Source organism: Topomyia yanbarensis, chromosome 3 (genome assembly GCF_030247195.1).
Source record: "Topomyia yanbarensis strain Yona2022 chromosome 3, ASM3024719v1, whole genome shotgun sequence".
NCBI lineage: Eukaryota > Metazoa > Arthropoda > Insecta > Diptera > Culicidae > Topomyia > Topomyia yanbarensis.
In genome coordinates, this window is record NC_080672.1 from 411,489,643 (window position 1) to 411,515,084 (window position 25,442).

Sequence of the window (25,442 nt, forward strand, 5' to 3'; positions counted from 1 at the left end):
CGCTGTCTCCTTTTTAAAAGGCACAAAGGCCTCTTCCACTGCTCTACGGTCGATTCTAATTATATCAATATTGTCCGCAAAACTCCTATGCAACCTTGTGCTGATAGTTTCGTTCTCCTGATAGCTCCTTCAAGAGGAATATTGTCCAGAAAATTTGAAAATGCATCGCCTTGATTCAATCCAATCCAATGATATTGAGATCTCATCTGCAATCCGAATACTTGATTTTGAACCATCCAACGTCGCGCGTATCAGTCTAATCAGTTTGGCAGGAAAACCATGTTCTGACATAATCTGACACAGCTCATTTCATTTCACTGAGTCGTACGCCACCCTAAAATCAATGGTGGGTCTGCAAGTTTTACTCCCGGAATTTGTCAAGGATCATCCGCAGGCTGAACATCTGATTTGTCGTTGATCGGCCCTCACGAAAACCAGCCTGGTATTCGCCGACGAAGGACTCCTCAAGCGGTATCAGTCTGCTACGACACGCGACAGTATTTTGTACGCTGAGTTCAGGAGAGATATCCCCCTGTAATTAGCGCATTCCAGTCTGTGCCCATTATTGCAGATGGGGTAAATGAGTCCATCCTGCCAACTAGCAGGCAATTCTTCGTCCACCCATATTCTTAGAATAATGCGGTGGATTATTTGGTGCAGCTGCTCACTACCGTGTTTGAGAAGTTCAACCGCAATCTCGTCCTTCCCAGCAGCTTTCAGCTCACGTATAGCGTGAAGAAAAAAAGATCTCCTGAATTCGTCTTTAGGCAGTTGCTCGTTTAGGAAGACATACAGAATTATGCTGTATTGCGACAGATTTATTTTTCGAATGAATTTTGTACGATCGAATTCGGTTGCTCTTGAATTTGGCTGTAATTATGGAGAATGCAAAGCACATTTGTTCATGTAATACCGGCTGATTATCGCGGCCTTCGGAGGGCTAACGACAACGGCACGAATAATTGATTTATCGGAAACAGGAAACTATTATACATTTTGGGTGAGGATCGTTGGGAAAGGACGGATAAATATCAAATAATGACGGCTCAATTTTTTACTACCTAGAGATCAGCAATTCATTCGGACTAAGTTCGGAAAATTAACATTGGAGAAACGAAAAACAATTGTTGAATATTGATTGCACTTTTATATTTATTCTTGGCGTAACATAAAACGTCTGAGCTTTTAGTCGGTTATACAACAGTGAACATCGCGCTTTCCCTTTACATATAAATCACAACAGTGACGTAAAATTTGTATGTATTTTGTCTTTTACAGCTCTTCTGTAACGCACAGGTGCAGATGAAAATAAGAACATTTAAAACATAAGATATGCCCTACCCACAATCGCATGGTAGTCTCATTTAGGAATAGATAGATAGACTTGCAATAATTTACAGGGCAACGACTAAAACATGCAACTGGTAAACCACACTCAGAAAAAAACTTCCGTTTAATACCAGCTTTAATATAACCTCCACGATTGTAGCAGTTGATAGGGCAATATTGAACCCGAGGATAGTTTTTATAGCAACCTCTACACATGTTTCTAATACCCAAATGTATAGTTAAACAATTCTAATTTAAAATTCACACTGACTCGTGAGGTTGATTTCGTATCAAAACATTTTGCTCTCATTCAGTATAGTAAAATATATTTTCTATTCTCATTATCACAAAACATCCACATCCTAGAAATTTTATCGTCCCCGCCGATCTGCGATTCATCTGTAGCTTTTAGGCCAACACTAGCCATGCCATAAAAATTAGTGCAACGTAAAGAAAAATCTGCGACAGAAACTGATCCTCATCGTAGTCGCGTGTGTTCTCGTGTGGTGCATTGCCACGAAAATCTCCAAAATTCAGTGTCGATGTGAAAAACCCAAACGGGAACGCTCCTATTCCGAACGACATGTGGAACCCGCCATCCCCGGTGAAGCCCTGAAATCCTTGTGGTTGTTCCGGTTCAGTGCGCTGACCGGCCGGTCGTGGTGGAACAGTTTTTCTACATATAAAAAAACAAACATCACGTCCCGATCATTTGATTGTTTGTTAGATGATTATCATACCTTGGATCTTCCTTGCTTCCGCCTCGTCCATACAGGGGGATGACCTTTTCCTTGCTAATTGATGATTTGCAAACTGGACACGTATTGCGATACCCATTCATCCACTGGTGTATGCAGGGCCAGCAAAACAGATGACCGCACATGCTAACCACTGCATCTTTTGCCGTGTCCAAGCAAATGTTACACTCGAACACGGAATCATCCTTTTTGTCCTCGTCTTCATTTTCGAGATTGACCTTTGATTTGCCACCCTTGCTAGTGCTGTTGCTACCGCTGTGGCTGTCTGTTTCCGGCGCTTCCTTCGGTGGCTCCGAGCTACTACTGCCAGTGGATGCGGCTGAAGTCGATGCTGAGTTTAGATCCTCGAGACTGGGTGCCGTAGGTATCGGATGGGATGGGTTACGGTCAACGGTTGAGGCCATGGCAGAGTTGGTTTTGATTATCTGGCGAATAGAATGTTTGAAAATAAAATTTCGTTATTGGTGCGGGCGATTGAATGCTCATAGGTTCCGGCTTGGGGTGAACCGTTGTGTTTTGAGTCAAAAATTAGTCCAACGTACTTAACTTGGACCATGACTACAATTTCAGAATTAAAGCACATGATTCTACGATCAAAAGCAATATCGAGGTTTGGTTTGGATTAAAATATGACCCCCCATGAAGACGACATTGCTGAACCGCACGCATGGCTTGTTACAACAAATCAAAAAGTTTGTTATGCAAATACCGGTGATCATTGTTTATTTATTTGTCTTCGGTAGATACCGTACAGATTACACTTAATTCTATTGTGAATCGAGCCCCGAAGTAATTGAATTTTCAGATCATCAGCGTAGAGCAGTTTTCCAGACTTGATGCGAGTGCAGAGATAGTTGATGAATAAGATAAAGATAAGCGGCCCTAGGTGATTTCCTTGGGGGACATCGGTTGGCGTTTCAAAGACGCTTGAGCGAGTGGTGCCCATTCTAACAAAAGCTGATCAGTTCAGTTCAGAAAGATAACGTTGTATCCACCTGGTTATCTACGGAGGAAATCCTAGTCGCTGCAGTTTCATAACAACAATGTTGTGCGGCGTCTTTTTACAAATCCGTGCTGACGTTTATCAATTATTTTGGATGATGCAGTGTACATCGCAACTGTTTTATTCTTTCATTCAAAACGCAATATCAATGGTAACATTAACTCTATTCTCTGAGCCGTACAGCGTGAACAGCTATGCGAGAATGAATATTGCTCTCCACTTCCTGTTAGCTTATTGGTACACACTAAAACTATATCAAGATGAAGATGGCTTAAAACTAAATCTGAAAAGGGCATATCAATATTGCAACATACTCTCTGTCCTTTAAAAAGATATCATTGCGTTAGTGCAACCCTTTGAAACCCTTTGGGCTTCGAATATGGCGGCACTGTTTGCGGATTGTAATTTGTCATCGCAGTAGGCGTACACTGCATCAGACCTTTTTCTCCCATTGGTGCTACTGACTGTCACTGCTCAGTTTGATCACCTGTTTAATTTAGTTCTGGTTGTTCGAGTTGGATACTGTTTTCATTTTGTACGGATACTTTCTAGACAGGTCGGCGAATTGATTGTGGATTGGCACCGAAAAAGGTTCCTTACGCGGCTTCAAGTGTACCAACGAGCGACGATAATCGGTTCCTTCTACGGTGACCAAATACGAGCGTTCATTGAAACGATCCGAAATCGTTCCAAAGAAGAAAACGAATCCTGATGTTGATTGCCGATCTTTAGGATCACCGGCCTTTTCGTATCCTGGCGGCTGTCTCATGAAAATTTCCTCGCCGAGGAATCCGTGCAGATAAGCAGTCTTCACATCAAAATGATGGACATGAAGATTCTTGTTTGTTGCAACGGCGAGAAACACACGCAGTGATACATGGCTCGTTACTGTTGCATAAATGACACTGAAGTCGACACCTTCACGCTGAGTATAGCCTTGAGCTACTATTCTGGCTTTGTGCTTGACTAGTTCCCCTCTTTCGTTCCGTTTGAGTTCAAAAACCCATTTTTTCGAGAGTTGTCCTACTGGAGCTGTAGAGCTAGGTTCTCGGAATGGCTCCCCGTCAGAATCACATACTACAATTTGCAGACGAGACAGGCAATGTCGCCCACTAAAACACTGCATTAGGTCAATTGTAGCGGGCCGTGATTCTGAATATGATATTCATTGTACGCTTCAAGTATGTGCGTGCGTAGGGACTCGCGATCGCGTGTATCATCGCGAAGAGCTCGAGCATTTGTACATTAACGTGTTCGATCGCGTGTGCGTTTGTATGTCGCGTGTACTAACGTGTATGTAACTTCGCGTGTATGAATTCTATTTTATAACCGTGTGCCTTTGGTATATTCGCGTGTTCTTAGATAATCGCGCGCGGACCGTTAATATAATACTTTATTTTTTGGTGTACTGCTAAGATGCTAAAAGAGTGTGAGATCTTCCATATCACTAGAGTGCCCGGTAATGTAGCCATGCGTGTTGTCCAGTGGATGAGCTTTATTTTTTGATTGGTTCTACTGAATGTATGGACCTAAGTTATTAAGACAGAGAGTGATCGATTCATGAGCGCGCGAAAACGGACGTTTGTAGGTTCGTGTTTGAGACAGCGTTTGAAACTTCGTAAGTGCTAAAACGTTCTCCTTATTACCGGAGTGTTATTAAGTTTGCGCGATCGCGAACGTAAGTGTGCGTTGTTAATCGCGAAGGGCTTAAGCGTTCGTACGTTAACGTGTTTGTCACGTGTGCTCGCGTTCATGTGACTTCGCGTATACAAGACTGGATTTTGTAACCGTGTGGCATTTTCTATATACGCGTGCGTTCTTGGATGGTCGCGCGGACCGTCATTCTGATAGTTTTTGGTGTACAATTCACATTCTGACAGGGAGTAACCTACCCCATATCACTAGAGTCCTCGGTCATGTCGCCATGTAACATGGTGTCCAGTGGATATGAGAGCTTTCTTTTTTTAATTGATCCAATTGAAGGCATGGACCTAGTCTGCTGATATCAAGGATAGAAACATCCGGAAGTGACCGAATCATGTTCGTGCGACCGCGAGTTTTTACGTTCACGATTGAGACCGCGTTTGAAAATTTATAGGAGCTGAGACATTTACTTTATTACCGGGATGTTATCATGTTTACGAGATCGCGGGTGTAGGTGCCGGGGACGGTCGCGAAGGGCTCAAGCATTTGTATATTAACGTGTTTGTCACGTGTATGTGACTTCGCGTGTATAATTTTGATTTTATAATGATGTAGCGTCTATTCTTGTTGGATCGCGCGCGGACCGTGAATCTGATGCTTAATTTTTAGTGTATGGTACAGATGGTAGTCCGTTTCCCCATATCACTTGAGTTCCAGGTCATGTCAGTGGTGGGTTAATGTTTGAGACCGCGTTTGGAAGTTTAAAGATGCTAGGTTTACTTAACTACCGGGGTGTCTTCATGTAGGCGAAATCTCGGGCGTAAGTATATGTGGATTATTGCAATTACATGGTCGCGTTTGTGGCCAGGTTTGTGTTATCGCGAAGAACACGAGCGTTTGTACCGATATGAGTATAGATAGCGTATAGTAGAGATATACTAATAAAAGGAATCATAACATGCCGAATAAAGAAAAAAGATGCAAAGAGCTTGACTAGAAGTGCATAAATTGAACAATACTATTTTGGTATACATAAATAATGGAAAAGCAAACTAATAGATGTGCAAAAGAAACAGACTAATGAAGTAGAATAGAAAAACACATGTAACATGCCATCAAACTCGTCTAAATGCAGCAAATGTTGTATATTTATCATTAACGACAATTGCATGCTGTTAGACTTTCATCATGCTATGCTGGCCGGGAATGGATGACTCACGTGCGTCGGTAAATTTATTTTACCCTAATTAATCCAACGTCAGTTCTGCATCCATTCCCAGACCCAACTGTCACAAATACTCAGACGAATACATACATAGATTGACATATGACTAGCACATAACAGTTGTACACTAGTACGAAAAACTACGTTTATCACGATACGATTTTTTTTTGAGGTCGCTAGCCGTGCATTGAAGAATGCCTAAAACTCTGAACTAGGCCCCGTCGAGTCCAGTCCGTCATCTGTCCGTCTCGTCCTGTCGTGTCTGGGGCTTCCAGGTTACATGCATTCACCAGACAAGACTAGCTTATGTCAGCTTAATTGTGCACTGGTTTCGTAGAATCGAGGCGATCATCGAAATGATAGATCCTACGAGTGAATGCACTTGGCCCAGTCACCTGTCGAGCATTTGCATATTTGCAAATTTGAATGTTTACGTGTGTATGGGAAGTGTTGTGTGTTGAAATATGTGTGTTATCTGTAAATAATAAGTTAATACAAATAATATTTAATGTGTTAAAATAAGACATGTGTAATATGCTACTTGCAGTTTTTGGTCGTTCCTACTTATCTGATTCAATTGAGTATGAGAGTACATCTCAATTCTTCTAAAACCTGGCGACGTCTGATGGAAGCGAATAGTCATTGTTGGCAGCAATGTTACCCTTTTTTGATGAATGAACTCGGAGAGGGTCATCATAGGAATGTGATGCATGAGACCGAAAATAAATAAAACAAAATGAAATAAAGAGAAGAGTTAGTATTATTATTGAGTATTATTTGAACAACACACATTTAACATGCAATAAAGCTAACTGGAATCGTCTTAATGCCAGAAAATAATATATATTTACTATTAACGACAATTGCATTCCGTTAAAAGTTTCTCATGCTATGGTGACCGGGAATAGATGATTGATGTGCGTCGGTAAATTAATCGTACCTTCATTTATCCAATCCGAATGAGTCGAATCGAATGCACGAATTGAACATTATATACAAATGATAAAGTCACCCACTACATACTATACTTTTGCATACAGAATTACAGGAGAATATCAATTATATGAATACGTTATGATTGAGCTGATTTTTTTGTTCAACTATATTTGTACTAAAGTTTGCTGAAATAGATACTATGGGTTCACTAGATCCCTTCAAATTCGTGGAGATTTGATCCCCTTTGCCATGCTTAATACACACTACTGAAAATAACCAAATTCACACCAGAACAATTGAAGTCATTGTTGTCATAAAATAACAAAAAATTGTCAAAATGAACGCTTCATCATACAGAAACTTAACTGTAATTGTTTACTACAGTATACTTAGCAACCATGCATCCCACATTTGACGTTCCTCAACCATAATACCGACAGCTTTCAAATAATTTGGGGAATTCGTAAGAAAAAATCAGGTGAGAGATGCGTAATATGTAGTAACAAAAATAACAATATCTAATCACAATAATTTAATCAATACCTCAATGCATTCATAACATTGAATGTGGTTAGGTACCTATTATACCCTATTAGGGAAGGTGCCACATCATTCCATTATTAATTTTATTATTTCAGCTTCTTTGCTTTGTTATTAGGAGCCATTTTTTATATCGATTATAGAGGTTTTAGCCTTAAGGTCATTCGCCTCCTATTAGGAGCCAATATAATAACAACATTGTCTTGAGAATGGTGAGAATCTTCTGTTTGAGTGCAACAAAAACGCTAATCGAGTACCCCAATTATCGCAACACCATTTGAGTCAATGCGTTGTGCAAAAATGGCAGACGCTGCTCTAACCAAAGGCTTCAGATGGGTAGGAAGATAATAGAAACAGGGCAAAAATAGGCTTATTACCCTACATGCTCTCTTAAACACGTTTTCGAAAAATAATCAAGTGTCCCCAAATTAGGGATCGAGTCTCCACTAATCAAAGAATTTTTCATATTTTGTTGTTTTCCAGAAATGCTCATAGCTCATGTCCAGTATAATATTTCTATGTAATTTTTTAAGGATTATCAGGCAACCCTAGAAACAATATAAAACTACAAAAAATGCATAGTTTTGTTTATCATTCCACGGAGTTGGATTGAAAAATAAAAAAGGGGATCAAGTCTCCTCAGTCTCCCCTACTCTATAGAAATGTATCGCTGTAAATTGAGTAACATGTGCTGTAACCGATGAGGTGCTGACTGAAGAGGTTTTTAAACACGTTCAGGTGAGGCTTGTGATGTGTCCTGACGGTTGGTTTTGGATTCACAACTACCTTTTGGTCGAATCTGACACAACCATGCATCCCACATTTAACGTTCCTCAACCATAATAGTATGGCTAGAAACTCCTTTTCTATTTGCACGTAATTTCTCTTGGTTGCCCGTAAAGGTCGTTGACGATCCTATGACGCCGTCCTTCTCGAAAACGGCAACTCCGATGCTGCTTGCGTCGCACTCTATAGTCAGCAGTTGATTCATGTTGTAATAACGTAATATTTTCAGGCCGCTGACTAGTAATTTTACATTACTAAACTGGTTTTCTTCCATTGAAGTCCACTTCCAAGGCACAGATTCCGAAATACGTTTACGTAAGTTTGATAAATTGTCGCTAAGGTTTCTAATTGAGCGTCCCAGGTAGGTGACGATTCCAACAAAACGATGCACTTCCTTGCGGTTTATTGGTTTTGCAAAATCTTTACTCTCTGATATTTGCGCTTCATCTGGTTCCAGTCCTTGGTTCGTCCGATCTTTCACACAAATTTAGTTTTGACTAGTTGATGTTCCTCCAATCGACACAGAAGCTTCTCCAAGTTTTCATTGTGAGAAATCAGAATATCATCCCACTTCGTACACAAGCAGATAATCACCGATACATTCGACACCCTTCAAACCTTGGATAACTTCTTGTAGTCTAAGCTGAAAATTTTCTGGGGCCGAGGCAATGCCAAATGGGAAACGAGTCCACTGATGTCGACCGAACTGTGTCAAAAAAGTAGGTTATTTGCTGCTTGGCTCGACTGTGGAAACAACGTTTGGTTTCCCCAGTTCTGGAAGAGTCTCGTCCAACGTCACGAATTGTAGATTTGGCATTTTCAATGCTTTGTTGAGGACGACCGGATCTAGACAAATTCTCATCCCGAACATGGCCCTTTTGCAGAATTAATATTGAATTGTAAACATAGCCACAGACAAGTCTGCAATTAATTATTTTCTAATGTAAAACAGCTATGATTAAGGTATGTGATGACATTGGTGTTATTCTAGATAAGAAATCATCAGTCGTTCTTATTCTGCTCGATTTTTCTAAAGCATTTGTGTCAGAAATTGAAAAATAATTTTGGATTTAACTGTAATGCTGTTGAACTAATTCGTTCATATTTAACAAGACGTCAGCAGACAGTTTTTATCGATAGTAGTTTTTCCGAATTGCTGCCAATTGTATCAGGTGTACCACAAGGATCTGTTCTTGGTCCTTTACTGTTTTCGTTATATATTAACGATTTGCCATTCAAATTATACGGGTGTGGTGTTCATATGTTCGCCGACGATGTACAAATTTATTTTGATTGTTCGAACATGAGCCGGGATCAAGTTTCAGATCTTATAAACAGGAATCTAAATAGAATTTTTCAATGGGCCGGTGATAATTCTCTTATACTGAATAGTAGTAAGACGCAAGCAATATTTATCTCTCGTTCGAAACGTGATGCTTTTAAACCAGATATTTTCATCGACGGCAATCAGGTTCAATTTTCAGATACCGTTTGCAGTTTGGGTGTAACAATTCAAAAAAAAAATTTGAGTGGGATTCTTTCATTGCTAAACAATGCGGTAAAATATATGCATCCTTGAGAACCCTTCGATTTAAAGCTTGGTTACTCAATTCGTCAACAAAATTGTTTTTATTCAAAAGCCTAATCTACCCACATTTTCTCTATTCTGATTTTATTCTCACTCAAGCAACAGCCATTATTTTAAATAGATTAAAAGTAGCTCTGAACTGCTGTTGTAGATTTTTTTTTTCAATATTAATAGATATTCAAGTATAATATTTCAACCTGCTTTGATTGGATGTTCGTTTGCCAATTTTGCAAAGTGTCGCACTGTAATATTAGTACGCAACATCGTTACAACAAAGTGTCCGGCCTATCTTCTACAAAACTTTGTACCTTTGAGAAGCCAAAGAGGAAAAAAGAATCACATTCCCCGTTGCAGAACTTGTTACTATTCTAATTCATTACTTGTGAGAGGTATTGCGTTTTGGAATTTGTTACCTAGTGCATTATAGAATAAAAACTCTTTAGTAGGGTTCAAAAGGGAATATATGGAGCATCTAAATTGTGTGTAAATGTTAGTTTTTCATTTAATTTAAATTTTTGGTTATAAATAATATTTTTAGAAACGCTTCTTCCTATCATTTATAACCAGAACATAAAAGACATAGGTCTTAAGTTCATTGAATAAATTAAATAAATAAATAAATAAAACTTTACATAACATTTATCCTTTTCCTGATAAAAGGATTTTCCTTAGTCTCAGTAATTCATCTCACAAAAAATATGATGTTCCTAATCTCATAATCAATGTTCGTCGGAAAACCTACGAAAGCCTAACCTACGATGTACGTGAATATTCTAGCTTATGAAGGTCGAAAAAAATCACACAATCTGTGCGAGTCCATTTTCTAACTCGCAGGAATGAGCAGAAAAAAAACAAGCGTACCACGAACGTTGCTAGCTAGCATTTTTTCATAGGTACTCAACAATCAGTCACATTGGATGACTTTGAATCCACGTAGCATTTGTGGCACGCACAGTTTACAAACATCGAACACTTATCGGATCTACTGTTTCCGCCAAATCAAGTAGTGGCTACCTGTGAACCTTGACTTGTTAGAGGATTATTTTGTTATGGTTCTTCTTGTTAGCGCACATTGTTGTGACTTAGCCTAATTGCTTATCACGATCACACCACCTTCGACTCCAAACAGCAAGATAATGGAACTAAATAACTACCACGTCATACATTTATCGCCAATTTGCGTCTCTCTTTCTCGCCAGTGCCCAACACGCTCTACAAGTTAAAGAGGGGAAACTGAGTTTCCGATTGAAATTAGTCAGCAGATATCGTTCCTGCTTAATTTGCAAGGACCGACATCCGACAGACATTGGCATTCTGTTAATTAATACAAAATTTATAAGTTGATCATCTATGCTCTGAAAAACTTCCAGTTTTCAGACCAATCATCTTGCCCCACCTTTCCGTACGCCTGCGTGACGTAAATCGATCGCCTTACGATGTTGCTATCGGTTGGTTGCTTGTTAGATTTAATCAAATTGAATATTAGCGACGATGACTCGAAAACAGAACAGGAGAAAATCGACCTTGAAAATACATCGTTTTCTACCAGCTTAGCACTGACTCTGTCACTGTAGATAGACTTCTATAAGCCAAGGAGTTAAAACCTGTGCTGAAGGTCAACACCCTGTCTTGTACTTCTCCACACGCCACTTCTGCACAAAGGTACCTCGACAAGACGTAGACATTAAAATAACTACTAGAAACAGAGGTGAAACTTGTCTCGCCAGCTAATCATCTAAGTCATAATTACAACAAGCGCAAACAACCTTTAAATTTTTATCAATGTCCTTAATTCCTTCGCCAAATATGCATGAACCATAAAAATACTCACTGTTGACTACTTCTTGTATTAACTCACTCAAATCCTAACTCTCTACTGTCACTGGAGTACGTTAGCTCAAACACAGTATAATAACATAATTTCTCATGAATGTTTTGTTCAAAATGTGCCCACGTCTGGAATCTCACAAAATATTTTGCGTTTTGGATTTTGCACCAAACATGCAGGCAGATAGAGTACGTACGTGTTTTTTTCTGAAACAGGTGGAAACGTCACTTATTTTACTGCAAAATATCCTTTGTCAAAACCAGAATCGACTGCTAATTCTTGAAAATGGGTGTTCACTTTCCGTTTACTGTGGGTATGGATACTTGCTCAATTTATTTGTAAATTTTATCATGTATACTGTATTACTGTTCAATAATAATGAGCTTATAAATAAAAAAACTTTCCTTTCAGAATGACAGCGAATGTCAGTCATGACTTAAATGACGAATGATTTAACGTCTTTGGTCTTTCAGTCATGTTACAGTAGAGGCAATATCCCAGTAAAGCTCCGTCGGAAATGAGCCGAAATTCCGGCTGGTTTGAGTTAGCATTCCGGCTCCAACCCAGTTAAACTCATTCCGGAACCGATTCGGATTTCTGAATGGAGTCAGTATGGATTCCAACTCAAATTCAATAACCAATTCCGACTCAATCGGTTTCAGAATCGGTTGTTGCATTTGAGTTGGAATCCATACTGACTCCATTCAGGATTCCGAATTAAATTCCGAATGGTTTGTCCGGGAGTGACACAACCGATTCTACACTACAATGAAAATATCTTTTGTATTTATTAGATTTGTCATATGAATCATATCACAATTCTTTGTGTGGAATTTATATGAATACATATGAATGTTACACAAAGTTCATGTTAAACCTCAGTGATATCCAATAAATTTGAACCCAGCGAGGTCAATATATATATGATTAGAAAAGCATATTCAAGTTATATAAATACTCGATGGACCGAGAACATCAAGCGAAATCGAGCCAAAGTGAATTATGAGATTGTAAACCAATATTTTGACAATATGGCAAAAACTCTGGATAACGTTCCACCTGAAAACATAATAAACTATGATGAGACGAACTGTGCAGATGATCCGGAATCCAAAAAGGTTATCGTCAGAAGAGGCCAGCACGTCGAAAATGTATTACACCATTCAAAAACTTCCTACTCAGTTATGTTTGCTGGTACTGCCAGGGGAAAAGTACTTCCACCCTACACGCCACCAAAAAAGTACTGAATATTACGTACTTTCAACCCAACTAAGGCCTTCCATGCAGGAAGTCAAAAATAAGTAAAAGAGCATAACTGATTTTTGAGTTGCTGTGTATTAACTAACCGTTAGGTGAAAATCACTCAACGGAAAGAACGATTTTTCAGTGAGATTTACGGGTGTAGTAAAGTGCGGATTATTATTAAGTAACTAAAATAGACTTACCTGAGGATGTATTGTCCTACCATTTCGATTCTCGGTAAATTCCTCTAAATAAAAGAAGGCCTTAAAAACTTTTCTTCAGGAGTTTCCGTGGAAAATTCTGAAAATCCTCTTTCCTTCAACTACATATATGTACATGCCTAGTAAAATGCAAAATCTATATTAATCATGAATTATGTATATTAATTTAATAGTCTTACTTTATTTTTGGAGTTTTTCGTTTGAAAGCTATCACACAAAAACACATCTTTTTTTCACCCAACGTTAAGTTTAAAGTTCGTGGATAGAACTGACTCGCTGGGTAGAAAAAACCTAATCACAGAGGTAAAATTCACCTAAAAAATGTAAACAATACGGTTTACTTACTATTAGGTAAAGTGCCAGTACAACCGAATTAGTTCTGGTTAATGATTAGTTACGGACGATTGTATTTACATTTTCTAACGTTCTGTTTTTATTTTCAGGTTGGTTCGATACCACGGTTGTTGAAGATTGGTATGAAACCAAATCAAATTGCGTTTTTACCGCCCAATGCAACTCATCTAAATGTGGCTTATTTTCGGCCATTCAAAAAGGCATGGAAAACTACGTTGGAACAATGGAAAAAACAATACACGGGTTGCATTCCGAAACATTGGTTCCCGCGACTTTTAAAAAACCTTTCCAAGCAATTGAATCAAAAAACGAGCGGAACATGATTGCTGGTTTTAAGGCCACAAGTATTTTTCCATTGAGCAGACAGGAAGTTTTGAAGCGGATTCCCGGTGATCAGCAGATACGGAGAGTAACAAGTGAAAACTCATTATCAGAGCAGCTGATTCAGTTACTGAAGGATTTGGAAAATAATCGGAGCGGTCTCTTCCAAACAGAAGACGATTGGTTGATATACAACCGGGAGCGAGCGTGTCAGAGGATCAGGCTGTCAGCTTTTGGAAAGGAAATTGAAAAGGAATGAGAATGATGATCAAAAATGAACCAAATGTAGAGAAGGAAAGTGAAGCAGCAATATTGAAGTCTTTACAGACTATAGATAGAACCGGATACGAAAGAAGTAAACATGACTGGTAAACAAAAGGCAAAGCGAAAGAGACCAGCAACTAAAGCAAAGTTAGGAGCGAAGATCAGAAATGTCGCAAATCGAGAAAAGAGAATTCGTTCGTAGAATACTTCGATGCTTAACTTCTTCATATCTTTGTTGATTATCTAGTCAATTTTAGTCGCTCATGATAATTCAAAGTTTTTTATATAATTTTTTTTATTTAGTTGGGCCATGTGTAGACAGGACCACATACATTTTGGAAAGTGTACAGAGCATTGTTCATTGATGAATTTTCCCTGTACATTGGGCTCATCATTTCCAGTGGATTATTCATAATTTTGCTGAAAAAAGCCAAATTTCTGAATGTTATTTTAAATCGTGTGAATCACATTATACCAAGAATTTGTTTGGTATCTTTATGAATTACCTAATCGTGAATTTATCACTGATGTTCCTTTTTAAAATTACGTTGTTAATGGTTACGTGGTTAATTACTATTCGATACATCTCATTTTTTCCTTGTTTATTTGACACAGCTCTATGCGTTGGCATAACTGAGTCGTGGGTCTTTTATGATTTTTACAATATGTATAAATTAAAATAAACTTTCATGTGTCCATCGGCTCCTGCTGACGCAGCTTGCTTGAATGTGTTTTGTCGGACCCATTCTCACCACACGAGTGCCGTTCCGGAGTCCTGAGAAGAAGTTCCTCCAAGTATCTTCAGTAATACTATTCACCTCTCCGTATTTTGACATGATTTTTTGTTAACGGAGTCGCTAGTACGTGGTGTGAATCTTGGACCCACACGCACGGAAGCAGAGAAAGCATCAAAAAATATTTTAAAAACGTTTTTTCGATCAATCTTTATCTGAATTAGTGTTTGATTCGCCTTCCTACCTGTTTTTCAGTGAATGGATGCACTAAAAAGTGGCTCTTCAAGGTGACTCTTTGTGTGAAATTTTGCAGCTCTTAGTGCACAGATCTTTCGATTTAAAGTTTTTCTTTGTGCGGTCGTTCTGCACATCGCAATGTTGTTGTGCTGCTCTATTTTTCATCGGTGTATTTCGCTCTTTGTGGCACATTGTGTGAGCAAATAACAAGCCTGTCGCCCATTACCATTCTTTTTCGAGAACAATAACGCTGTTAGTAATAAAGAGTTGTCAAAATATATTTTCTTAGTTTAAACCTAGGATAGGATCCGCCAGCTGGCTTCTTCTTATATTTTACTAATCCCTGTTGAAAACGACATACCCCCACTCGACCAATGTTGCCAAAATATTTGTTTTGTTTCGGTCGTATATTTGTTCTGATTAAAATATTCTATATTATGTACCAATTTCATGGAAAAATCAAAGATTTAGTCTTTATATCCGCATTTAAACGATCATAACGTTTTTTCCATCGGAATACAGCAAAACAAAATAATATATATTCGTTGTTGGACATTACGAAAAATATCTTCACGCCTCTTCATTTTTGTAAGTTGCTTTCTGAGTCAAGCAACCTCTGTCACAAGAATAATTTTCTCTGTTCGGATTTATTTTAAATATTCTAAAACTACTTTTCTGCAAGGTTTAATTTTTGTTTTGGAGGAATGTATAGGTTTTTACATGTGATTGTTTCGGAGAAAACAGCAGTAGAAAATACACTCTCCTATTTACACCGATGATCGATTCAGTTGAAAACTGTACAATTCAACTGTATCGATAATACCAAAGGAAGAACAAGAAGCGACTTCCGGGATAACTTTCTCCCTGTTTGCTCAGTACTTCCAATTTACTCGGTACTGGAACAAAGACAATTTTTACATGATGTTCAAAATATTTTCATACTTACGCTACACAGCCTGTTGATTTCGAAAAGAGGCATTTCCGCATTACTCCGCACACAGAACAGAATCCACGATAACCGCGCTACCGGATCTCTCGGGAATTTCAGTTCTGGATAATATGTTTGATTTCGTCTGCCAAATAATGCCTGCACTTCATAATTACAGACGGATGTTATAGAAAGAAAGCGGTATCTCGAGAAAACAAAAAAATCAACACGGTTAACAATCGTCGTTTTATGTTTGATATCACAATATGACAACACTTCCAAGCAGCCCTTTGGTACTTTTAGTTTCCAAGCCGAAGGTTTGCCTATGTCACTTTCGTCCAATCACGAGCTGGTTCAGAATTGGTTCAAAAACAGAAGACAGAGCTGGCGGATCCTATCCTAGGTTTAAACTATTAGGGCTATCACTCCGATTGTTTGTTCGTGCGTTTCCTAGAAACTAACCATTTGAATTTTCCAGATTCCGATTTCGGGTTACCAGGACAAGAAGTGTTCCGCTCGTGTGATCACAATGAAAAACCTGTTTTAATCTACCTAGCGGTGCAATTGTGCCTTTCTCATTTCTCCAAACTATGATTTAATAGCTGGTTCGTACAATATATCATTATGGAAATGTCTTTCATTCTTATTACACTTGGAAAGTATATATAGGAGCACCTTTTTGCATTCATCGCGGTATCGGTTTGAATCGGAGTTTTCTATGTGATCGCACTCCACAACCCGTAACTCCGGAGCCGTAAGTCGGATGGAGATGGAATTTAATATCAGTTTCCGGGGATGCAACACCTTTCATTTGAGACTAAGTTGATCAAATCGGTTTAGCCATTTTCGAGAAACCAATATAACCGTTATTCTGAATTTGGATGCTTCCGGATCCGTTGATGGTGGCCAGTGTGGCCAAAGAGACTTTGAATGCCTGTTGGTTACCTAGATCTACAAATTCAACAGTTGTGTTTACATTTTGGAAAAAATTTCACCTTTTTACTTTCATCGCAGAATTCGTTACAATCGGGATTTGCTGCGCGATCGTACGTATCACCCTGTAATTCAGGAACCAGAACTCGGATCCACACAAAATTCAACAGCAGCTGATGGACCTTTCATTTAAAATCAAGTTTGTCAAAATCGGTTCAGAAAATTCCGAGAAACCAATGTGGACAAATCAACAAATTTTGTTTTGTAACCATACTCTTCAACTCGTAATCCGGAACAAGATGTCGGTTGAAAATGAAATTCAATAGCAACCTATGAGAATATTATACCTTTCATTTGAATCTAAGTTTGTAAAAATCGGTTCAGCCATCTCCGAGAAACCGATGTGGACATTTTGTTAACAAATCCGCACATACACACACATACATACATACATACATCACAGAGGTTGGTGCGGCGGCGCTAGTGTTTTTCGTATATTAATTCAAATGTTTACACACGTTTTTTAAATATTTTTGTTCGATCATGGATGTCTGTTCTCTGTGCATACATACATACACACATATTTTGCGATCTCGGCGAACTGAGTCGAATGTTATATGAGACTCGGCCCTCCGGGCCTCGGTTAGAAAGTCGGTTTTTGGAGCAATTGCATAACCTTTCTATATGAGAAAGGCAAAAGAATAATATTTAATTAGCTTAATCAGCATGAGTTCAATGTTACCTTCATGTGATTATATTTTGAAATGTTGGTGGAATGGGTTTGAAAGTGGAGGGAATGGGGGGTTAGTAGAGTGGGAGTGGAGGATGCGTCAGAAATCCTTCATCTTATTTCGGTATACGGCGTGGATGAAGGAAATGCGGGCGTGAGGGTGGTCCAAGGGGAGGGGAGTGATGAAGGAGGGAGGTGTAAGGGGGAGGGGGGGGGGGGCGGCGACGCAATACTCAACTGCATATTTTGCCTTCCATTTGAGACTTGGTTTGAGAAAATCGGTTCAGTCATTACCGAAGAACCGATCCCAAGTAACAATTGAAGCTTTATAGCACGCTACAAGTGTAATCTAAGTTTTATCAGTGACTATAAAACTATCATAAAATCACAATTGTTACTAGGGATGACTTTAATTGTGGAATATGCCCGGAATACCGGACTTCCGGAATCGTCGATAGTGGACAATATATTCAAAGATCTGCGATTAGAAGTAATTTATTGACCATTTCAATAGTTTTTAACCTCTGAGGTATTACGATTGTACCGATGTACATGGGAAATTCCAGTGTATCCTTACTAACACCCCTGTAACTCCGGAAGCAAGAGTCAGAACCGAATGAAATTCAGCAGCAGTCCATGGTATTATTGTATCTTTTATTTGAAATCAAGTTTGTAAAAATCTGTAAAGAATTCGTTGGGGAATGGATGTGATAGTAGCTTAGGAACTTGGTGGGTTCCCCGGGGGCGTCATGAACCGTCATAGGTGGCCAATGTGGTCAAAGCTGCTTTGATTGATCATTAGTGATCCAGATCCGCAAGCTAGAGTAATGTTACATCGATTTTGATATGTTTTACATCATTTGAACATCATGGTGGTACCAGTTTACATGGGAATTTGCTGTGTGACCGCACTCTTCAACCCGTAACTCCGGAACCGGAAGTCGGACCAACTAAAAATTCAATAGCAGCTTATGGGAGCGTTATACCTTTCAGATGAAACTAAGTTTGCGAAAATCGGTTCAGCCATCTCTGAGAAAATTGTGTGAGTTTAAATGACACACACACACACATACACACACAGACAGACATTTGCCGATCTCGACGAACTGAATCGAATGATGTATGACACTCGGCCCTCCGGGGCTCGGTTAAAAAGTCGATTTTTACAGTGATTACATAGCCTTTCTTTATATGAGAAAGGCAAAAAGTGATGGTACCCATCAAATCATTTCACAGAGTGATCACAGCCACGAGTTCGACCCTTGCTTTATGGTGGAGCTGAAATACCGGGCTGCTATTAAACGCCATGCGAGAGAAGGTACCAGCAAACCTGCCAAAATCATTCGACTGGCAACGAACGATTTAAGGGGTAGTTCAAAGCTAGCAACGCGAAATTTTTCTGGAGCGGCTCAAATCGAGCGTTAAAATTTGGAACCAAAGAAGGTTTCAAAAGATTGGAAATTGCTAAGTACTGGGTTGTGGATGGAACATTCCGAACTGCACCGGTCTTATTTTGCCAGCTAATGACAATAATGGCAACCTGCGGCCCTGACCATTTGTCTGCTTTCTCGGTCATAAACGCGTGTAAGCTCGAGTTTCCGGAAGCGCAGCACAATGGTTGTTTTTTTCGTTTGAGTAAGAATAAGTGGGACCATATTAAAGAAACGAAAACGACTGCCTTATTTAGCAATAATCCGCAAATTTTAATATATTTAAGAAGGTGCAAGCTCTTGCTTTTCTCCCGCCGGAGAAAATTCCAGAAGCTTTTACAGAAATTATAAGTTCTACACCATCAGACTTGAACGCTTTTTTTTTTGAATACTTCGAAGACTATTATGTTTCTCCGGAAAATTAAACGAATCGCCAAAAGTGGGTAGCTGGTAAGATCCGAACCATTCTTTCCTCCAACGCTATGGCCCGTGTACGAAAGCGTGAAGTCGCATATTCTCCGCACATCCAACCAGATTGAAGCCTTCCATCGACGATGGGGAGTAATAGTAGATCGGAAGCCAGGAGTCTTCAAAATAATTGAAGAGCTTCAACAGGAAGAGCTGCAAACGGTTGGGTTTGTTGAGGCTCATCTAGCTGGTACACACAGGAAACGAAATAATGGTAAAGAAAAAACTGAGTTGAAGATTTTTACAATTGTTTCCAATTTGAAACAATACAACTTAATGGACTATATAACAGGAATAGCAGCGAACGTCGGTTCAAAATGTAAATAAGAATGCTTAACACATTAATTGTTGACCAATGAACCTTGTACATAAAACGAAATAAAACATCTTGTATATACATATTTCTGACAAAAGTTGATTATGATAAATGTGCCTTCACTTCCCAATAAGTATTATGCCAAATGTCCGTGAGCCTTCAATAAGGATTATTCCAAATGTCCATTATGCCAAATCTCCCGATGACCATTATGCCAAATGTCCATTACGCCAAACGACTTTATGCAAAAACCCGTTATGCTAAACGTCTATTATGCCATACAACCGGCCATCGCGAGTGTTTGCTTCTTATTAAAACTTTTAGACAATAACGCATACATCGAGAGATCCATTGCAACATTTTCATATTTTTTTAGCTTCCATCTAAAAAAATTACTTTTACTTTAAAAGTTACACAATAAAATTATCGATATTTTTTTACATTTTAACGACATTCAATTGACTAAAGATTACTGGGCAGGGAAAGTTATGAAAATTAGACCCAGAGTACTCAAGTGAGAGCAAGGGTGTGAAGTAAACAGATCGGAAAACTAGAAGTGGCAGGATCATTAGAACAGGCTTAATATCGTACGGGCTTAACTTTTGTCTTCTGCTAATGAGGGTCGAGCTTAGGCAGCATAACTACGAATCACCCGAGTTCACTGGCATGTATCCTGGTATCTGCCAATGGTTTGACCGGCTTGGACCCCGTTTTTTGGTTACTTCACCCCAAAAAGAGAATATAGGGTAAGCGGTTTCGCATGTCTCGTGTAGTAGTCGTGGACATATTTGTAAAAGGTATTATTTATTGCTGTTTAACCGTGATAATCAGGTCCGGTCCAGCTGATGTTGGATACGAAATGCTTCCTAGACAGCGTCCACCTGGGATTTTGTTAACAAGTTTGCTACTGCGAATAGAATAATCCGTCCGACGACCATACTTCGTTAGCCTGATTCGTTTGATGTTGGATCGAATTGGTGATTTCGTGCAACATCGCACCCGAGTTACGTCAGAAGAAATAATCAGCTGATCAGAAATGTCCCATGGATTGCCTAATTGCTGTTACAGTATTGAAACGTAAAAAAAAATCGAATCGAAATTTTATGCGACTACCCTTAGGAAACCTTGCTAAGATTCTATGCTTTCACAACAAGTTACTACAAGACGCAGAAATGTTTAATTTGTTTTTTTTTTCGAAGCCGTAAAATGTCACACGCAAAAAATTTCACGAAATCTGTACACATAATTGCCTTATTTATATAGCGAATCCCATACAACAGTTATGCATCTATCGGTAGCGAAAGTATAATTCTAGAGCTTTTATTCAATGAGTTACTCTCTTTGTTTACTTTATCTTTCGATTTTTACGGCGCACTATAACACTTTTCACTGGTTTTACAGTACAGATCGAAAGACGGTGGTTTTAACTAGCGTATTTTGCAAAGAGTTGAGGATAAATGTTAAAGCGACCGAATTATTAACAGAAGAGAAAGTAAACAGAGAGTAACTCATTGCAGATGTCTTTTTTAAAAAAAACGCACAAGAATTCATAAATCATTACACCGATAGGTCGATGCTCATTCGAATTTGGGTGTAATCAGATGTATCTCTTTTTTCACACTATACCGGTGTACTAGCATGCACTAACTAACCTTGATGGAGCAACACATACTCCCGAACACTACTTGTGACCCTCGCGGTGTTTGTTGCGTAAGGAAATCCGGAGGAAACCTTTCCCGCAAATATCACACTTGTGTGGTCGCTCACCGGTATGAGTGGCCTTGTGCTCGTTCCAATGAGTAACGGCATTGAATCCTTTGCCACACACATCACACTTGTATCGATAGTCAGCCGTATGAAGCCGCATATGTTCGGTGAGGGTATACTTTTTGGCAAACGCCCTATCGCAAACGTCACAAGAAAAAGGTCGTTCGTCGCGATGTAACCGCATGTGGTCGACGAGGTGGCACTTTTGAACGAATCGTTTCCCGCAAATCTCGCATTCGTTTCGCCGCAGATAATCTATGGGTGGGGTGGAAGGTGTTGTCTGCAGACTGTTAGTAGCATTCTCGTTATTTTGCACGTCGTCTCGTGTTTGGTAGGATATGAGCTTGTTCTCGCTGAAAACATAAGAACACGGAAGTAAATTATAGAACAGCTGCATTGCGTAAATGTAATGAACCGACTCACTTTTGTGTCGGGATATCGACATGGCTGCCCAGATGTTGATTCAAGCGATAGCCGTCTATGAATTGTTTCCCACAAACATCACACTTGTACCGATACTCATCCGCATGAACATGCATATGATCGTTCAGCTTGTTTTTTTGGACAAAATCTATGCCGCATATGGTGCACTTGTGTGGCCGTTCCCCCGTATGAAGGCGCATATGTACGGTAAGGGTAAAGTCTTGGATAAAACCTTTACCGCACACAGTGCATTTAAAAGGTCGTTCACCAGTATGAACACGCATGTGTCTGGTTAGAGTAGGTTTGTGTGTATATTCTTTGCCACATACGGTGCACTTGAACGGCCGTTCACCAGTATGAAAGCGCATGTGCTCGACCAGAGATTTGCTGTAGATATAATCTTTAGCGCACACGGTGCACTTGTAAGGTCGCTCACCAGTATGGAGACGCATGTGTCTGGTTAGAGTAGATTTGTGTGTAAAATCTTTACCGCATACGGTACACTCAAACGGTCGCTCACCCGTATGCAAGCGCATGTGTTGAGATAGAGTAGTGCTGAGTGGAAAATCTTTACCGCATATGGTGCACTTGTATGGCCTTTCATTAGCGTGCATATTCCGATGAAGTAGAAGCCTACTTCTCCTAACGAAAGTCTTATCGCAGAGATCGCAATGAAAAGGTCGTTCGCCGCGATGTACCCAGTCGTGTTCGATAAGGCTCTTTTTATGAAGGAATATTTTCCTACAAAGTTTACATTCATGTTTCTGTGGTGAATCGGTGGTTGAGATAAGAGAACCCTGTAAACTGTTTGGCACGTTGTCCCGTGTATCGCTGAAAGTATGTGAACCGTTAGAAAATCAAACTGATGGACACGAATTAAATGAAAGAACTGACTCACCTTTCTTCAGATTCATCACAGCTTGTACAATCGATCGTTGATTGCGCCAAATTTACTGAACCAGAGTTTGCTGTTAAGCTATCGGATTTATAAACTTTGCTAAAGGTTGATTCATTCGTAACTAGGACGTGATTAAGGTTTTCCACTGGACGATCAGTATCATTAGCCCGATGAGTTCCCGTTAAATCGAAATCTTTTGTCTCTAGCATAATCTATTGAAAAATATTCTGTAACACTAAAACCATCAAATTGATATTGTTATCAGCAATGCTAAATATTTATCAAATTTCTATAGAGTATGTATACATAAAGATTTTGATATTATGTTGATATCTCTTTGTTTTGTTTACCGATTTAAGTGTCATTCCAATCGAGCACCCCAGTGAAGAAAAAGGCGGATGGACATAATCAGGCGAATCGAATATTTTGACGTTCGACTCTACTCGCCTGTGCTAATTCCCCCTAACAACACATGCGACTAGAGGGCGTTTTCAATACTTAAATTTTCTGGCGGTTGAAATCGACTTCGTTGCTTCTCAAACATGGTACTTAACCCATTATATCCTAGCGTATGAAATTTCATACGCAGAACTATTCATCGTTTAACGCGTATTTACTGCAGCATTTTTGCATCTAACTGCTTTATTATTGCACTAATGGGATTATTGCACCTCATATTTCATTGGGAAACAAGACAACTGCCATTTTTTATAATTTTATTTACATTTTTGAACCGTGTATAGTTGGGGCAAATGGAGGCTGAAAAGTAAGCAATACATTAAATTGAATTTTATTGTTGGAATTCGTGCTAATAATTCCATTATGTGACAAAACGTTCCTACAGGCGTAAAAGAAGTGCTGTCTAACAGAAAATCCGAAGAAATATGTCAAACAACTTAAAATTTGTTGTTTTTATTTAAGAGTACGAAATTTTTTGCTCGAGATATTTTCATTCTCAAAACCATTTTCAGCGGTAATTTTATTTTTCCCATAATCTTTAATGCATTTTTTTTTGGTAGGATTGAAGATATCACTGCATTAGGCTCACTTTTTGAAACCCCTGGGTTATAATGGGTTAAAGTTTGCCTTAAGCTTACATAATTTTTAAACAATCCACGTATTCTCGCTTGGATTTTGTTTTTTACTGTACATTTTTTGGGTAGCGAATATATGAAATATGTGTAGTATAACGAGGATTGAGATATCTGACGTACACAGAGATCTCGCCTGTTTATACTACCGCTCTCCCCTCAGAAGCGGTTTGTTGCCTCGCAGTGTAAAACGATTTGTTTGCCTATCAATTTAAACGTCAATACGACACAATATAAACACAATATAAAGGCAGCTGGATAAGTTTATGGTGTGGGCTTTTCGATGGATGTGTACCGAGGTATAGTTTTGCGCATTCATTTTCGAAGCAGAAGTGCAACAAACTGGATACGTTCCATTGATACTTCTGCGCGAAAGTGTAAAGCCAGTGCACTTCACTACACTGGTGCACTAGCACCGAAAACATCACTAGCTAGATCACCTAGATCAGGTGATTAGTAATTTCATTTACAACAACGCTTCAAAAATCCATCAAAAATAGATTCGATTCTTCTATAAAACCTAATCTAATTTAATTTGAGTATACAAACCAATTTTCCTAAACGCATAGAATCAATTTTTAATCTAATCAAATTAAGTTACATGGCAAAACCAACATATTGCCAACAGTGCGTTTGTTGGCTTCTATGACGAACATTATGTGTCTGTGCTCCGACAGATTAGGATCGTCAGAAACGTTCCAGACCTATCTTTTCCGTTATTTAAACGCTGCATAACGTGATGTTCAGTGCTTCGCTCCTAACTGCGTTCATAAACGTAAATTCAACTCCCTTGTTGCATACATTGACCTCATTTGACAAAGGTATTCTAGTAGGTACTCACCTCTGGTATTTATATCTCTGCTACCCCATATTGCGTGATGTATATTGGCATCACATCCAACGCTGCACTTGTTTATGTTTCTGTAGTACTTTAAGAAGGCATCGAGTTCAGAATCTATATCTTCATCGGCAGAGAAATAGTCATTGGCATCTCTCAGCCCGCACCCTGACAGACGTTCACCCGTCCATCTAGATTTTGGTTTGCTGAAACGAGACAAGAAAAGCAAAATAATAATTGTGATTAGTATTGTAGTTAAGCGTATAATTAATAAATAAGATAATAAATAATTAAACGATTTCGTAGCAACTTATTATTTTTGATGTATTTGGGCTATTGCCTTTCCGTTCTTTTAGCCGTCACTTGCGCTTGCGTCGAGTTGCATATATTGTAACAAAAGAAACAAATAAAAGTAAAAATAACAGGTGTGATTAGTGTTCGTAATTGTATTTATATGTTGCTGGGCCAAAAAAGTGTTTGAGGAATTAAGATAAATTATTTTTATTATCATCTGTTAGCTATGTTACTGACGTCGATTTCGCCCGTAGGCGCTGAACCAGGTTCTGACCCACAACCGTCATCAGATCCTACTTTGGCGGCAGCCCGGATA

The 25,442-nt window shown here is 39.0% G+C and overlaps 1 protein-coding gene and 1 long non-coding RNA gene across 9 annotated transcripts; both read right to left on the bottom strand.

The window, feature by feature from the left end:
• Positions 1-1,124: 1,124 nt before the first annotated feature.
• LOC131688716 (E3 ubiquitin-protein ligase RNF185-like) lies at positions 1,125-24,989 on the bottom strand. Of its 8 annotated transcripts, XM_058973176.1 has the most exons (5): positions 24,836-24,989; positions 22,904-23,138; positions 22,006-22,836; positions 21,468-21,935; positions 2,384-2,512 (listed from the first exon to the last, which is right to left on the bottom strand). In XM_058973176.1, the coding sequence occupies exons 2-4, from the start codon at positions 23,110-23,112 to the stop codon at positions 21,497-21,499; spliced, it is 1,479 nt and encodes a 492-aa protein (XP_058829159.1). In that variant the 5' UTR covers positions 23,113-23,138; positions 24,836-24,989; the 3' UTR covers positions 2,384-2,512; positions 21,468-21,496. The 8 variants fall into 8 exon arrangements, with proteins under 8 accessions (XP_058829160.1, XP_058829161.1, XP_058829162.1 ...); XM_058973174.1 differs by lacking the exon at positions 24,836-24,989 and having other exon boundaries at positions 22,904-23,226; XM_058973177.1 differs by lacking the exons at positions 22,006-22,836; positions 22,904-23,138; positions 24,836-24,989 and adding an exon at positions 1,125-2,005 and having other exon boundaries at positions 2,070-2,512; positions 21,468-21,500.
• LOC131688717 (uncharacterized) lies at positions 14,361-15,318 on the bottom strand. Its single transcript, XR_009305292.1, has 3 exons — positions 15,018-15,318; positions 14,546-14,914; positions 14,361-14,459 (listed from the first exon to the last, which is right to left on the bottom strand). It is a non-coding gene; the product is annotated as an uncharacterized LOC131688717 (long non-coding RNA).
• Positions 24,990-25,442: the final 453 nt, after the last annotated feature.